We start from the raw sequence: 16,373 nt of genomic DNA on the forward strand, positions 1-16,373 counted from the left end.
GTTTCAAGTGAATCATTTGAACAAGAAAGTGGAAATGCAAAAGTGTGTTCTTCTGTTCCTTTCTGAGGAGAAAGTTGGATGAAGTTATCATATGCTCATCCAGAGACAATCGAATCCATCACGTCTCTGGTCAAGAAACATCAAACTACTTTCCTTTTGGCCAAAGCAAAGTTCGCTTCCTCGTTAGACAACGTAATAAAATAACCTCAAAAAGACCCTTTTTTCGTTTTTTCTTTTTTCTTTCTCATGTCCCACAGTGTCATTTGCCTTTCAAAGGCTAGGAGGATATCTGTCTTTCCATGTTGCGAAAAAGAGTTCCATCATTTAGTGCAGTCTCATGTCTAGAAACATCAAACCAAATGCAACTGAAATCTGGGTGATTTCATTATGTTCCCTTTCCGAATACAAAAATTGCAATAAAGAACGCTCCCGTGCAAATGAGTTCTTGGTATCTGATAACAACAAACGCCGAGGGTCAAAACACCTAATGAGGGTGTTGGCTCATCTCAAGACTAAGGAATTGAATCTAAGGATACGCATTGAGAAAATTTCATTTCCCTGAGTACTAACATGGCCTTTTGTCATCTCCACGAACGTGTCATTGACAGACAAACAAGATAGCAATGCAATGATCATTTCAATTTAAATGACTCGTTTTTAAACATACAGAAGCACTAGAATGATTCTTCTCACATCATTTTCAGAGCATCTAAAGTTAACAATATATAGCTTTTCTAGACACACATTCACAAGTTCTGCTTTTCCTAACGTCAGAACGAATAATCCTCTGGGAGCTTCTAGTCTGCAGTGACTGCCCCGCTAATTCGAACTGTTCTCATCAAGTGCGGGCAGAGCATTGAACAAGATCTCAACTGCCTCATCCAACTCCTCCACAGTTATAATCAATGGAGGTACAAGCCTCACAACGTTCCCTTTTCCAGCAGTGAGAACTAAAAGGCCTGAATTTCGACAAGCGTCAACTAGTGGCGAGGCAGATACATCCAACTCAATCCCAATGATTAACCCAAGACCGCGCACTTCTTTCACATGGGAGTTCCCTCCAAGTTTCTGCTCTAGCTTTTGCTTGAAATATTCTCCGTTCTTCCTCACGCTGGCCAAGAAATCGGGTTTCGAGATTTTATCTAGGACAGCTTGTGCAGCTTTACATACGAGAGGCGAACCTGCAAATGTGCTCCCATGATCTCCATATTTCATGGCAGAAGCAACTTCTTCAGTAACCAGAACGGCACCAATGGGAAGCCCTCCAGCAAGAGGCTTAGCAAGTGTCATTATGTCAGGATAAACACCATAGGCTTCGTAGGCCCAGAGGTAACCACTGCGACCCAAACCGCATTGAATCTGCAGATAAACAAACCACCTTTATAGGATAAGGTGAAGGAATAAATAGTTGAAAAGTTATGCAAAGCATGAATTCTGAAAGACTATCTTCTTCATTTGAAGTCAAAAGATGAAAAAAGGGGTAAACAGGGTAGACTTAACTGCTATGACAATGTAAATTCAGAAATCAGATTCAGTGGAGGTGTACAGATCAACGTTCAAAGTCACTTGTAGGGGCAAAAACAGAATGATTATTGTGAATCCAAAGCTATCCCAGAGCGCTAACACGTATATTTGTAATTAAAAATAAGTGTGGAATTGAAGAGACTGCAGGCTTGTCCAAAGGTTGTATCAAATGGCTTCTCCAAATTATGATAAGAAAGCACACAAAAAAGCTATCAACAATTGTTCCAGTTGGAGAAAGCATTTGAGAAGCACTCTTCCATAATCTTAATCTTCAGACTTCAGGATTTCATTTCATGCTCTTCCCAATCTTCCATGCACGCACAGCCAAAAACCAAATCAACAAGAGAGAGAGAGAGAGAGAGAGAGAGAGAGAGCCAATAATTATGTCATTCTTTATGCTTTTCTTGCAGTAACTCATGCTGCAACCAGCATAATACATAAGACATGTTTAACTTATAATCATGTTTATCACAAAAAGCAGAACAAAGGACATGAAACAAATGACGACAGACATCTTCACAAGCAACATATTCTTTGAGACATTATAGATTCTGGGCTCAACATTCAGTGGAAAAGGCTTTACCTCATCAAAAACCAAAAGAGCACCAGCATCATCACAAGCACTTCGCAGATATTGTAAGAACTCCCTGGTCGCACTGTATATGCCCCCTTCACCCTGGATCGGTTCCACAAAAACAGCTGCAGTCTTCCCACGCTTAATTTTCTCTTTTGTGGCCTCTATGTTTCCATACTCCACAAAAGTGACTCCCGGCATGACAGGTTGGAAAGGTGTTCGGTAATTCTCTTTGCTTGTCAAAGCGAGAGCGCCCATTGTCCTTCCATGGAAACTGTTTGTGAACGAAATGAACTCAGTGGCCGGCTCTTTTTCATCAGGGTGTGTGTGTCTCTGAAATTTCCTAGCAAATTTTATGGCCGCTTCATTTGCTTCCGTCCCAGAATTTGTGAAAAACACACGGTCAGCGAAAGAACTGGCGACAAGATGCTTAGCAAGCTCTACCTGCAGCAACCATAAACTATTCTTAGCTCAGGGGTAAGGATCCCTTAAAGTACCATACTGTATCATTAGATGATAAAGATAAGTCTTCTTACGCAACAGACAGTCTAAATCGCCTGCACTATGCATATCCCAAACCGAGCAACCATTTCACTAGTATGAGATTTTAATCAGCAAAAAATCTGACCGATGTTTCCCTTTACTAACAATTTCCATCAATCCACCAAGGAAACAGAAATTCCGCGCAAATTTTGCAATACCTCTACCTGAAGGCGCGCAATGATAAAAAAAAATGCACCTTTTCTAGAATGCAAGTGATTATACTCATCATAATCAAGTCTCATAGAGCGCAAAACCATTCAGCATGTAAGCAAAGCTCATCATCAGAAGATGCTAACCTGTGGAACAGAGTAATACACGTTGCTGACATGAGTCAGGGTGTTGGCCTGCTCCACCACGGCGTTCACCCAGTCGGGGTCCCCGTGGCCGAGCGCGTTCACCGCAATCCCGGAGCTCAAGTCCAAGTACTCGCGCCCCTCCACGTCGTACAACTTACAACCACGGCCGCTGACGAGCACGACGGGAGCTCTGGCGTAGGTGCCCACGAGGACTTCGCCTTCCGCCGCCATCACCCCCTTGCTGTTGTCACCAAACCCTACATTCCGAGGCGGCGCGCGAGGCTCCTTCACCTCCAGGTTCAGGCCAGCCGCGATTCCCGCGCCGCCGCGGGGGAGCTTGACAAGCGACGACGGCGGTCGTTCCCAGACGGGGTTGCGTCGGCGGAGGAGATCGGGGGATTGGAGGATCGATCGGTCGAGGGAGGCGCGCGCGAAAGTCATGGTTCCCTCGGCGCTTGCGATCGAGCGAATCGGGAAGTGGGGTTGGCCTCGACTGGCAGCGAATTATCGCCGGAGGCGAAGGAGCGAAGGGGATTCAGACAGCGTACGACGGCTGGGCTGCGCTGGGTTGGGGGGCGGCTGCAAGAACGCTATCGCCCTTGTCCTTGCCCTGCATGCGGAGCAGGGTTGGTAGGCCACGTGTCGCTTCTCGATACGCCTGTAGTTGAAGACAGTGCTGCATGGACCCCGCATGTCGGGCGAAAGCAATCGCGACCGTCGATGCACGTGGACCCGGTCCTGCGCAAGCGCTCGCCGCGTGATTGAAGAGCCGGCCCCCACTTTTCTCCCCGTCCGTATTTTCTTCGAAAACTTATGAGAGCGCATTTTGAATTTCCCTTTCCTCTCTCATCAGTTCAACGATTTTACAATTATCAGTCCCTCTCCCTTTTCTCAAGCTTTTCAAATAAAGCATCACAATCTTAACCCAATTGATGATGTCCTACATAGGCCAAGCCATATAGCATGTTCTATATCATCATATCACGTAGTTATGGAATCCCACTCATTTTAACCTTTTGAATGGGATGGAGGAATTGACAAAATAAAATTGAACTTGTCACCTCCCACTCTTTATAGTAAAGTACCTAAATTGTATGCAACAGTAATTTAGTTGATGAACTGCACTTTTTATGCTATACATAATTGTTGTACTCAATTTTTCTTTTTTGGTAAAAGTAAATGATTTCTAATTTATTAACCCCAAATATCCATAAATTAAAAGAGAGAGATCATCCAATTTCATATGGGATAACTCATTATCTTTACAAGAGTAATAATAGATATACAAAATGAGTTGGATATATAAAATATTAGCTTATTACATTTCGCAAGATAAATAGGATTTTCATAAAACGATTTTCCTTCGGATACATGTAAATTGGGGCATTACATAAATAGGATTTTCGTAGAACGGTTTTCCTTAGCGTTACTCTTGCTGGAAATCACGCGATGTTGTCAGAAGGAAGATTCTACGACGGTGGCGTATCGTAATCGCCGACCGAAAGGGGCCAGAACGGCGACGTTTCGACCCTTCCTCCGCTCCCCCATTAAAATACGAATCCGACCGTTGCCCAGATTTAAAAAGCCCAGTCGACCGTTCCGCTCAATTCGCTCCTACTCTCTCTCTTTCTGCTCTCTAATCTCTCTTGCTATACAAGTGCAGAATCCATGGCGGATCAAGCACCGAACCAGTCCATAATGGAGTCCAAGCCGCCGCACCCGCTCTGCCAAATCGCCGAGACCCCGACCCACAAGCTCCTCCTCAAGCAGTGGCTCAAGGAGGAGGAGCTCATCCTCTCCCGCATCGCCCTCAAGGAGACCCAGATCGACGCCGTCCGCGGCGAGATCACCCACCTCCACATCTCCTTCTTCCTCTTCCACTCCCTCTCCCTCCTCCTCCTCTTCACCATCCCCCGGGACGCCGCTGAAGCCGCCTGCCGCCGCTCCTGGATCCCCTCGCTGTGCTCGCTCGCCTTCTCGCTCGGCATCGTCTGGGCCGTGAGGTACAAGACCGACGTGGAGGTCCACCTGGAGAAGTTGCTGGAGCGGGAGAAGGAGGACGCCAAGTTGCTGGGGAAGTGCGTGGAGGAGTTGAAGAAAAAGGGCGTCGAGTTCGATCTGTTGAAGGAGGTGGACGCGCTGCGGAGGGCGAAGAGCTTGCGCGTGGAGGCGAAGCCGGTGAGGAAGTGGTCGGCGAGGGACTTCGTGACTCTCTTCTTATTCGCCGTGTCTTGCCTTGTGCTGGGGTTGATGAGGGTCGTACTTTGCGATTAGGGAACTTGTGCAGTGTCGTAGTCAGGTTTTTTTTTAGGTGGGTCATTGGCAAGTGATTTTGATGAGGAAGAGACTGTTTGCTTGTGTTGCCAAATTTGGCTGGGATTGGGTGTTGGGCAGATGCAGAATATGCTATTCTGCTTTTGTAATATGGATTCATATGAGAAGTTGAATAAGCATTTCCCCAGATCCTTCTTTTTGTTGGGTGAGGAATATACCAGTTTAAATTGGATCAGAGGATTCTCAGCTGGTAGAAAGATGTGATTTTTGATGCACTCGTTCTTGCAAGTTTCAGAACGAATAGCATAGAAGTTAGCTGCGGAGGTAAACCGGTTTGTGTTCTCGTCGGTTGTGAATCGATACTTTCCAAATTTACCAGGAAAATTGACAATTCGTACAGCTTTAATCCACAAATTTTTATATATAATGGCAAGAAACAGGGAGAGTAAACTTCTATAGGAAATTTATCTGTATGTACTAGTAATTAACTACAATACAGCATGTGAGCGTAATCAACTGATGAAGCCTGACATGGATGTAGCAGAGGTCCGTCCGAGTAAACCATATTCATCACCGTCCTCTCCCATTATCTCATCAAACATGGGCGTTGTAGCAATTTCCGGTGAAGGAATTGCACCTCCAACAGTGCTTCCAGTGGACGGTGAGTTGTAATGGCTCTCGTCTGTGCTCTTATCAGCAGCCTCAGTCAAGAAGCTAGTGGTATCATTGAATCTCCAATCAGTCAAGTAGCCCGGCCTCGTGGACACGGTCGGCACTTCAATATCTCCGGAGAGCATTGCCACCACACGGGACATTGGTGGTCTCAGCGCTGGTGATGCTTGAGCGCACAAAAGTGCTATTGCAACCATGCGTTTTGCCTCTTCTTCATTGAACTCTGATAATCTAGAGTCAACCAGCTCGGAAATGCAGCTGGTTTCCTGCAGTTTCCAAGCCTGAGAAGCAGGAAAAAAAATGACAAAGATGTATTCAAGCAACCTCATAGACTGAACTAAAAGGGAAGAATAGTAGGAAGAAAGAGAGAGACGTTTCTTTATTTAATGGCCATAAAACAACTGTAAGAGTGGGACAATGTTCAAGCGTGTACCCATCCAAGAAGATACACTTTTTCTTCTTCCAAGCTAAGGTCTGAATTTGGCCTCCCACTGACAGCCTCTAGAGCCACCACACCAAATGCAAATACATCAGCCTTCTCTGTAAGGTGGCCATGCATTGCATACTCGGGAGCAAGATATCCACTACAAAAACCATGGGTAAGCAGAATTAGAGTCTCAGCAACCGTATGCGCAATGAACTGATGCATATGGCTCTGTGTGCATGTGACAGAAGAACATGGAGCTTACAAGGTTGCCGCCACACAGGTGCTTATATGGGTCTTATCATCATCATAAAGTTTGGCCAAACCAAAGTCTGATATTTTAGGTGTGAGATTAGAGTCCAGCAGAATATTACTGGCCTTTACATCCCTATGCACGATTCTCAGCCTTGACTCCTCATGAAGATAAGCAAGACCCCTCGCAACACCAATACAGATATCATATCGTGTTGCCCAATCAAGATTCAAGCTTCTTTGACCTGGACAACGGAAGCAATATATCATAAGTCTAATCATCACTTTTTACACGACAAAAAGACATTATTGAGGTGAAGATTCTGCCACCTACCAAAGATTGCCTGATCAAGACTCTTGTTTGCCAGATACTCATAAACAAGAATTCGATTATCTGCATTGATGCAGCATCCATACAGTTAAACAAGGTTGCGGTGTTGCACTGCAGATATAGTCGCAATCTCCGTCATGAATTGATCCTTTCCCTGGTGGGATGACACAGAAAGTTGCTTAACAGCAATCTCCCTCCCATCATCAAGTGTTCCCTGTTCTCCTTGATATGGTCAGTACTTACGATATAAAAGATCCTCAGCGATTTTAAGTTCAATAATGCGATTAGCATAATAATGTATACTCCAGTTCCTAGACTATCCGGGACCTCCACTTAAGTCTGACTATCAAGAAATGACAAAGAACCCATCTTCTGGAACTACACTGTATTAGCATATAGATGACAAATGAAGGACGCGTCCACATATATCATGTTATTCAGTCTGGACCCCAGCAGACACAGCCAAGAAAACTGTCCATTCATTAGTTACTTAAAAACACACATCACAACGTTTAGTTATATAACGCACGGATGGGTGGGTGTCGGTCGTTACATTTCTTTCTTTCCTGAACGTAATTTAGGATCTATTACAGTCATCCTCCAACGCCAAAGGACGATTGCCTAAAGGTGGAAAAAGAAATAAGTGAGGAGATCGTTTCCTTTTTTCTCTTTCTGGAAGGAGAAAATCTAGTAAATTACAGTGTATTTGTTTCGGAAAAATGCTTTTTGTGGAAATCAATTTCAAGGAAATTTTTTTCCCCTTTTCAGACTAGGAAATTCATTTGTCTTATTTTAAGCATTGATATTTTCTTAGACCGTAAATGGTTTTTTGTTGACTAATCATCTTCAGCAAACCAAACAGTGAAAGTCGGGAAAACTAATTCGCGAAATTTTTTTTCATTCAAACAAACACACCACACCCTTAGTAACGAGTTGCTCTTTTTTCTGTTCTTTCTCCAAGAAACACTTTCAGAAAGATAAACCATTGACTAAATTCTTATGACAAGCTAAGATCAGAGCAGCTATAGTTGAAAATACAATAGTGATAAGATGAGCATTTGCAAGCAGCCAAGCACTTCAATTCTGCCGTGACATTTAATTGTGACATCACTGCATCTGCAGTTAATTTTTTCGTGTTATCCAACGGATTATAACAAACCTTAAAAACAGGGCCAAATCCTCCCTCCCCAAGCTTGTTATTGGGATTGAAGTCATCTGTAGCAGCTTTTAGTTCCGCATAGCTGAAAGTGTAAGGTCTAGCATCCATGCCAAGGAACTCTGTAAGACACAATAATGCAGATAAGATTCCGGCTCTTGGAAGATCTTGCAAAACCTTCGTCACTTAGTTCCGCATAGCCGCTTAAATGCATTCGTGAAATTTAGTTCAACTAGAATACATGGAAATTCCACTTCCTACCACCAGTGGGCGATGGGCTCAAAAGCTCCCTACAAAAGCAGCATTTCGACGTGGAGATTTCTCATTCTTTTTACCTCCGCAGAACATTGTTTTCATCTTTTATGCAAAAACAAATTTAGCACACAAGACTATAGATAGGAAATTATCATGAGGAAGCTATTGGAAGCTTCTGATCGTGTGGTTTACCTTGATCTTCAATCATGCGTGCCATTCTCCTTCTCCAAACAACATACAACACCGGGAGAACAGCCATAAAGCCGACCACTCCAACTCCAGTAGCGACTCCAACTATCAAGCCAGAACGATCCTTTTTGCGGGATGGAGAATTGTCAAGGGTTGGGGGATTGTTACTGACAGTGGGTACGAAGTCTGCACAAAGTCTGCCAATTAAGTAATTTTTTAAAAAGTGGTGCTGGAAATATGAGCAAGTTTTTATCATAGTACCTGGGACAGCACTAATGGCTGAAATTAGAGGTCCATATGTGGCTTGTTTTGGTACACAACACGTCCCTTTTCCAGCCCAAAAAAAGTGTATTTCAAGATAGTTTGCTGTTACCTGAGCCTGATACAATTTTAGGACAGCTGTAAAAGAGGCACCACCTGCCTCTTTCCGTATGTCGAAATCCTTTGCAACGAGGTTTCCCTGAAATGAGCACAAATGGCATTAGCAATTGACCATGACCTTTCTTAGTAAAACAAGAAGCCCGGTAAAGCATGGCCCTACCTGTATGTATATATCAAAAAGACGCCTCCCAAGACGTTTCCATTCAGTATCCTGGATTTGTATTTCAGCAAACTGGAGGGTGACATTGTAGTTTCCATTCTCCAGCCCTAATCCATAATATCGTAGAGATGAAGCAGAGACCCGTGCAGTATGGAACAGCTCTGAGTCTAAAGTGTTGGTGAACTGGGATAGCGAGGGAGCACTATAGGCGGGGTTGTTGCTTCCTGTGAAATAACCAACATTGCTCACTGCCCACCTCTCTGAGTCGGTCACGTAGTAGGTAGCAGGCCCAAGAAGGATATTATCCTGCTCATACACAATATTACTGGATGAAGTCATCTGAGGGCCACCGCATTTCACTGAAAAATTATAATCTGCATGGCAAACATAAAAGAGCAGATCATGATGAGTTTGTAAAAGGTACTTCCGTTACATAATGGACTAGAATTATCTGTCAAAGGACATGCACTTTGTAGATATTAAATTTTCATAATCAGCCCGATCTAACTATACATATAAATATCACATGCTTATCTTCAAAACTTACTTCCTACAGTCTGTCACATAGCATCGTATTATGCAATTGTAAATGTAACAATAAATTGGTTCTCTGACAATCTAATGAAGAGACCCACAAAGTACTAATGAAAATAAAGTAAGGTCCTTTTGAGGGAAATATCACAGATAAAGGAGGAGCCTAGAGAGGTAATTATTGGACATTAAGCGGCCTGCCTTATATCTGTGTCTGTGGCAAGAGCTGACAATGGGACATCAAAACTACATAGCTGTCCCCTTTCGAAGAAAATAACCTAGCATATTAACTTGAACCTTAATTTTTCCTCTCTTCTACTGAACTACCCCTAATCTAACTTACTGGGAGAAACTACTTTGACCATTCTGTCTTCTACTACATTTAAGTCACCCTTCACTTCACATATCAGGATGCAAGCACACAGAATATCTAAGGTAACTGGAAACACGATCTTTTGTTCTCCTCTTGTTGAGGCATTCAACAAAAGGAAAGCATATTCAGGGGAAAAGGTTACGTGGACTTACAGATTCCATTCCCTGTAGTGCAAGGAAAATTCCATTGAAGACAGTTTAATCCTGAAGGAAGAAGGCTAAGATAAAAGGAGAAAATTTTATTCAGTTGACTTGTATGGCAGTATGAACTTATGAGTGAATCAAGAGCAAATACTTCTATAGCAAGGAAAGTTCCTTTTCCTTTTGATGACTTTCACTGAAACATTGAAGATATCTTCATGGAAGATGCAATTGCTAATTAAATGCTAAAACTTCTTAAATCATTGAAGCGGTGATAGCATCTCGAAGTCATATTTCAAACTGCATGCTTTTCTAGTGAATACTAATACAGAGTTTTGCAGGATTGCTGATTCTCCACTGCATTGATTACAAGGATTAAAAGATGGTGAAACTGTAGTATCAGTATTTATTCAAATTACTGACATCCACAACGGCATATGAGCAAGGACAATCATATGAAAGTCACTACCTATGACAGCTCTTTTGTAGGCAGTGTTTAAATGATTTACATTTGTTCCAAGCAGTAGATTCAGCAACCAAATGTGAGTTTTAGTGGAAATTCAGCATGCATCTGTGATCTCAATTAATGGAATTAATATGACAAAGGACAAATTTGATAGATTAACATCCAGAATGCCCAGCAGGATAGTGGGATTAGTGATTATCCTTGTAAAGTGAAGTAGGCATTCAAGACAAATCTGAGGACACATAAGCTAACTGTTTTCGATTGAATTGATTACTGTTTATGATCACTCAAGCATCATAAGCAAAAAATCGCTAGGGCAATTACCTAGTGTTAGAGTCGTCCAATGTAAAGTTGTTGCCAACCAGATTACTGCAAAATGCATCATGGAAAAAGTTGTGATCGCAAGTCTCCCCACAAAATTGGAACACTTACAGCTCATCCTGTAGCTAGAAGATGACTTCAAGTACTATACAGCATCCCTCAAGCAACAAAAGATTGATAAAGTGCAAAAGAAGAGTCCTCACTTAAGATATGTCAGATGTAATTCATTGCTGACCCAAGAAGGAAAGCTTCCCATCAAGTTATTGTATGACACATCTCTGCAAAAATGGCACAGGAAAGATGTCATTTAGTTACCAAATGGGTAGTCGCCCGTTAGTATCGAGTAGCATGCCGTGATATGTCAAACAGCAAAATGCTGACTATATTCTCCACGTTCACAGGCACAAAATAGATGGCTTTGAAAGAAACTATATTCAGTACTGAGTTAGCTATAAAGGGAAAAGGAGAAAAAATCTATTCAAATAGCTATATCCTCTTTTTGAACCTTCAACCAATGAAGGAACATGGAATATTTTCACTGCACATTCTCTTTGCATTCAAACTCCATAAGTGCCCATAAAAACTTGTGCGTAACTCCATGCTCTTCTCAATTGATCAGTGACAGTTGTGAGCATCATTATGGTTATCATGCAATGGAGATCTTTCAGGTGTTTCTTACATGTAACGAAGGGATTCACTTGTCTGTTCAGGCAGTGTGCCATTCAAACTATTATTTCCAAGAAACCTGAGAAATGAAGCAAAGAGATTTGCAAAGCATTAACAAAGAGAACATATCTGTGGGAACACGTATGAAATCCAGATGAGGTGCATTACAAGTGAGTGAGTGAGCTCAAACTGAAAAGAGAGTCTGGAATCTGTCCTGTTAACTTGTTGAAGCTTAAGTCCCTGGTCCAATATAGATGCAACAAAGTTACTATATGAATAAATTGAGTAAACAAGATATAGAAGTTTGAATAAAAAAAAAAAAAATGCCTTTGGGAAAATCGAGCTGATTACATGTGAAAAACAACACAATACCCAATAAATATAACATCTTGTCAATTGAAGTCTAGAGAAGAATCGTGGAGGCAAATACTCCTTTGAAGTACTGTACTATGAATGAGGGCACAAGATGGTCTTTAATTAAAATATGATCATCCAGATAATATTAAGCACAAATCATTTAGTAACTACTATTATAAACCATTAATGAAGGGTGACTTATTCATCCCTTTCAGATACTGCTTCTGAGTCACTGAATATATATTCACAATGTAAATGGCAACAACTCATATCCACATTGATGATAGTGAAAGACCGACACACTTCAGCATATTTTCAATCAATCTCGACCAAATTAATGACTTACAGTCGAGATAAACCCTGGTATCCTGAAAAATCTGATGGGAGCGAATCTGAGATATTGTTATTCCTCAGTGTCCTGGAAACAAATGGGTAAGCCCATTTCACATACGGGCCAAAAGAGAAAAAGAAAGGAAAAGAAAGTCTGCTACGAGCTCCGGAATCACAATGACTTACAGAATAGTCAGATTTTTCATATTTTTGATGAATTCCAGTGAAGAGTTCACATTAGACACATCACTTATTCTCCTGCATTATGTACTCAAATCATTGTCAGTTTGTTCAAGGCTGTGGTAAGTTATTTTTTACAAGCATAGAAACAGAAAGTACACGGCCCACTCACAAGTCTGTCAAAGCAGTTAAATTGGAAAATGTCGAAGGAATTGAACCTTCAAAAGAATTTCCTTGAAGAAACCTATAAGCAAAACAAATTGAGAAAAAATTGGACGAATTTATCACATACTGTTTAATGATAATATAATACAGAATTAATGCTATAGAATTTGTCGAACTTCAATTTCCAGAGCCTACAAACTGTTGTCAAAGGTAGACATTCATAGTCCTAGGCGTGGTTAGATGAAAAACAAACATATATATTGTCTTACAGCTGTGTAAGCTGCGACCAATTTCCTATGAATTCTGGTATATTGCCAGTGAAGTTGTTATCTGATGCCCACCTGCAGCCGGAAAAGGTATTTCTCCTGATAAATCATATCACAAAGCTTTTCCTGTCAATAGTTTTTTTTTTCTAGTATCAAAGGAGGAATGAAGCTCTTACACTTTTTGAAGATTTTTAAGCTTGGAAAATGTTGATGGAATCTCACCACTGACTCCGGAACTATCCATGTAACTGCACGATAGGTGACTTCCATCAGCCAAGGGAATTTTATTAATTTAACGCAACTCAAATAACTCAATAGTTTGTCCTTTTGAATAGTTGAAAGCAGAAGTGATGCCAAGAGGAGAGGGTGACGCATTGTTACGGAACATTTGCACAACATCCACGAGACTTGAGAAGGTTTACACCCAGAAAGTACACAGCCAAACATTGCGGGAGTCTCTAGCAGTTGAAATGTCAACAAGAGGATGACAGTGAAAGTGAAATATGAGGTATAAGGGTTAGGCTATGCGATGATGGGCGGAATGATAGTAACAACAACATGCTACCGCAAGTCAGAAAGGTTAAAAGAAACTAATCAATTGGAAAGGATGCATGAAAAAATTTACTTAGTCCGTTTGCCACCTATTTCGACAAAACTGGCCCATGCCAAACTCCAATACCTGCAAATATTTTAAAAGGAAAAATCCATGTTTAAGAATGTTAAGCAGGCAGGACTTACAGTTCCCGCAATTTGGACAGATTTCCAAGCTCAGATGGCAGAGAGCCATTGAAGTTATTGGTGCTAAAGGACCTACAATATTAAACTTGCATGTCAAATTTCATTGAACATCCAATGGACCTAATTCAGTTGAATCCTTCTGCTTGACTTTACAAATCCTGTTCTGGAACTGTTACTTACAATGACAATAGCTCTGTAAGTTGCCCAAGTTGCAGTGGGAGCTCCCCTGATAATGCATTGATGCCCAGACTCCTGAAGTAAATCAACAGAGTAAGCATCAGGAAGGAAAGAAAAATGCTTTAAAAAGGAGCAGAGAACCAGTATAAATTTTGAAACTAGAATTGAGTTGTGCTCACAGATACTGCATGCGAATTAGGTTGCCAATGGATGGAGATAAGGAACCAGTCAAGAGATTTTTGGCCAAGTTCCTGTATAAAGTACATAATACCATCAGAACAATGGAAAACTACGTTAGATTTTGAAACCTTGGTGAGTAAAATCAATATGGAGCTCAGCAAATGAGAGCATGTGAGTGTTGCGTAGACAAGGTCGAACTGAGTGTTGCTTAATTATAAGGCATGACACATGGCACACCATGAAAACTCCAGTGAAATGAGAAACTACTGGAAAAGAAGGAAGAAGTGGAATGGGCTAATACATACAGATTGAAGAGGTAAGTCAAGTTCCACAACTCATCAGGGATAGGACCGTCAACGCTCATTGCATAAACCTTGCTGCAACCAAAGAAAAACCACCCGGTCATGAGAAGAGACGTACACATGGTGGGTGAGATAGTGTCGATACGTACAGCTGTGTAATGTGGCAAGTAGTGGAATTGTTGAAGTAGCAGTCGCATTTGATGAAAGGGTTGTAATCCGTATCGTCGAAGGAAACGGAGTCGTCGATCGCGGCTCCGCTGCATGGCTCTCCACCTATGTTCCATTTTGGCGCCTGTGAAGTGAGTCCCCATGTTGACCATGTCGAGTTCAGAATCGCCACTACATCCACATAACCGTCATCGACTCAGACTTTGTTTAGCTTCATGCTCAATCTAAATGTATTGGTATATGATTCTTGCCTTAAGTAAATGGAGAATGATTTAGACAATTAAGTGCAATTTATAATACAGGTATGCACATGCTGTCCATCCAGTTGAATTGTACAAACGAGGACAGCCGCTTATATGGAGTAGTGTCTTCACATTTGCCAGACAGATGGTTTTAAGGGAATCAATTTTGCTTTTTCTGATTATACGACGAGTCATCAAATAAAACTGAGTTCCATAAAAACTGAATCAACATAAGTAGATGACAGAGGAACCACAGACGTCCTTGCAATCCCATAACATAATGCTTTCTGATAATAAAGCGAGGTAATTATTGTTAGGAATATATATCACCAGAAAGAAGATGAAGATGGTGCTGGTGGTACTGCAGACGGTGCTGCTGAAACTGTTGCTCATATTAAAACAGAGGATCCTGCTCCTGCTAAGGCTGATAAAACAAGAAGAAAATCAGCAGAAACGGATGGCTAAGATCAAAGTAATGAAGATGATGATCAACGATGGAAAAGCAGTCAAAGAAGATAAACAAGGATCGTGGATGCGGATTCGTATTATTCCTATGGAGATACATGAAGTCGGTGGTTAGTTATAAAGTAAAAACAGAAGTTAGTTGCTTCTGTTAAGTCTTCCCTTTCCATATAAAGCTTCGTAATGAGAAAGAGAGAAGTAAGGAGAGTAGTTAGTTTTGTGAAGAATTCTTTCTTCCGGTTATCAAATAAGCTAGAGAGAGAGAGAGACTGATAAGAATACAGAGAGTTTTTCTTCCATTGATGTAAAGATCTTGATGTACATTGAGATCAAATACAGAAGAATATATACAGAGTTGTTCATTGATCAATCTCAATCTCTACATCTATACTTTCCTATTTTCTGTGTTTTCTGTGTGCTTCAAGCTCGCTGTAACAGGAACTTCAGCATTGTTGAATCTTCTGTACGAATATATCATCTTCTTCATGGTATCAGAGCCAGTCGATCATCTCAGCCAAAAAGGATTCACTCAGTAGCTACTTGGTTGATCGAGCAAGAAGAATCTGAAGCCATACAGATTACTGTATCACGGTAACTCTGTTAGTTTTTCATAGACAAAATCGCTATCTTGATTCGTCTATAATTGAAAGAGTATAGCAATGGCAATAAGAGCATCGAAGTATCCTTTCCCTATACATGTTAATATTTCGAACTTTGTCACTATAAAACTTGCCGAAGACAATTTTCTTTTATGGCAAGCTCAGATCTGTAGGTTTCTAAAAAGCCAAGAACTCTTTGGCTTTGTTAATGGTGATGTTACACCACCTACTCGAATGCTGCAGAATATAGTTGGAGGTGTTGAAGCTGAGGTTGTAAATCCAGAATATACTGACTGGATAAAAACAGATCAGCTAGTATCTTCATGGATAAGTGGAGCGGTGACTGAGAATATACTAGGCTTAATAATTGGCTTAGAAACATCTTATGAAGTGTGGCAGACACTCTTGAATCGATTCACACAAGAATCAGCAAATAGAGAAACAGTCTCTAATATACTCTATAATGATCCTCATACAGCTCAGTTGCAACTTGATAAGAACAATATTGTCCTCAACTCTCAGAGTTCTCAACAGACCTTTGTTCCTTATACTGATCAACCAAGACAGGACACTTTCACAATGGATACACATGCTGCAGAGACCTCACCAGAGCAGAATCAAGACACAGATGGTGTTGATACAACACAATCCAATACTATGACCAGTACATCTGAGCAAG

At 41.3% G+C, this 16,373-nt stretch overlaps 3 protein-coding genes across 3 annotated transcripts; 1 reads left to right on the forward strand and 2 right to left on the reverse strand.

Moving 5' to 3' along the window:
• Positions 1-553: 553 nt before the first annotated feature.
• On the reverse strand, positions 554-3,541 carry LOC104451004 (acetylornithine aminotransferase, mitochondrial). The gene is made up of 3 exons (XM_010065748.3): positions 2,938-3,541; positions 2,108-2,542; positions 554-1,359 (listed from the first exon to the last, which is right to left on the reverse strand). Exons 1-3 carry the CDS (start codon positions 3,376-3,378, stop codon positions 820-822), a joined length of 1,416 nt encoding a protein of 471 aa, XP_010064050.2. The 5' UTR covers positions 3,379-3,541; the 3' UTR covers positions 554-819.
• Positions 3,542-4,538: 997 nt separating this feature from the next.
• LOC104451005 lies at positions 4,539-5,457 on the forward strand. Its single transcript, XM_010065749.3, has one exon. The coding sequence runs from the start codon at positions 4,606-4,608 to the stop codon at positions 5,209-5,211; it is 606 nt and encodes a 201-aa protein (XP_010064051.1). The 5' UTR covers positions 4,539-4,605; the 3' UTR covers positions 5,212-5,457.
• Positions 5,458-5,606: 149 nt separating this feature from the next.
• On the reverse strand, positions 5,607-15,582 carry LOC104452350 (probable LRR receptor-like serine/threonine-protein kinase At1g56140). The gene is given in 25 exon segments (XM_039314731.1): positions 5,607-6,164; positions 6,317-6,467; positions 6,573-6,804; positions 6,894-7,104; positions 8,050-8,168; positions 8,494-8,676; positions 8,752-8,950; positions 9,032-9,405; positions 10,088-10,152; positions 10,866-10,910; positions 11,066-11,140; positions 11,542-11,607; positions 11,697-11,768; positions 12,232-12,303; positions 12,402-12,473; positions 12,568-12,639; positions 12,830-12,901; positions 13,003-13,074; positions 13,565-13,636; positions 13,745-13,816; positions 13,921-13,992; positions 14,227-14,298; positions 14,373-14,562; positions 14,964-15,015; positions 15,487-15,582. Coding segments are annotated over 25 exon segments (3,219 nt in total). The 3' UTR covers positions 5,607-5,723.
• Between the last annotated feature and the right edge of the window lie 791 nt (positions 15,583-16,373).

This window comes from Eucalyptus grandis, chromosome 6 (assembly GCF_016545825.1).
Source record: "Eucalyptus grandis isolate ANBG69807.140 chromosome 6, ASM1654582v1, whole genome shotgun sequence".
In the NCBI taxonomy this organism is placed as follows: Eukaryota; Viridiplantae; Streptophyta; class Magnoliopsida; order Myrtales; family Myrtaceae; genus Eucalyptus; species Eucalyptus grandis.

What these genes read in the sequence shown, in the direction of transcription:
- LOC104451005 (XM_010065749.3), top strand. Translation starts at nt 4,606, where the DNA reads ATGGCGGATCAAGCACCGAACCAGTCCATAATGGAGTCCAAGCCGCCG.
- LOC104451004 (XM_010065748.3), bottom strand. Translation starts at nt 3,378, where the DNA reads ATGACTTTCGCGCGCGCCTCCCTCGACCGATCGATCCTCCAATCCCCC. An exon ending in TGTATTACTCTGTTCCACAG is followed by an intron (nt 2,543 to 2,937) that starts GTTAGCATCTTC and finishes TGGTTGCTGCAG; the next exon opens with GTAGAGCTTGCTAAGCATCT. An exon ending in CTCTTTTGGTTTTTGATGAG is followed by an intron (nt 1,360 to 2,107) that starts GTAAAGCCTTTT and finishes GTTTATCTGCAG; the next exon opens with ATTCAATGCGGTTTGGGTCG.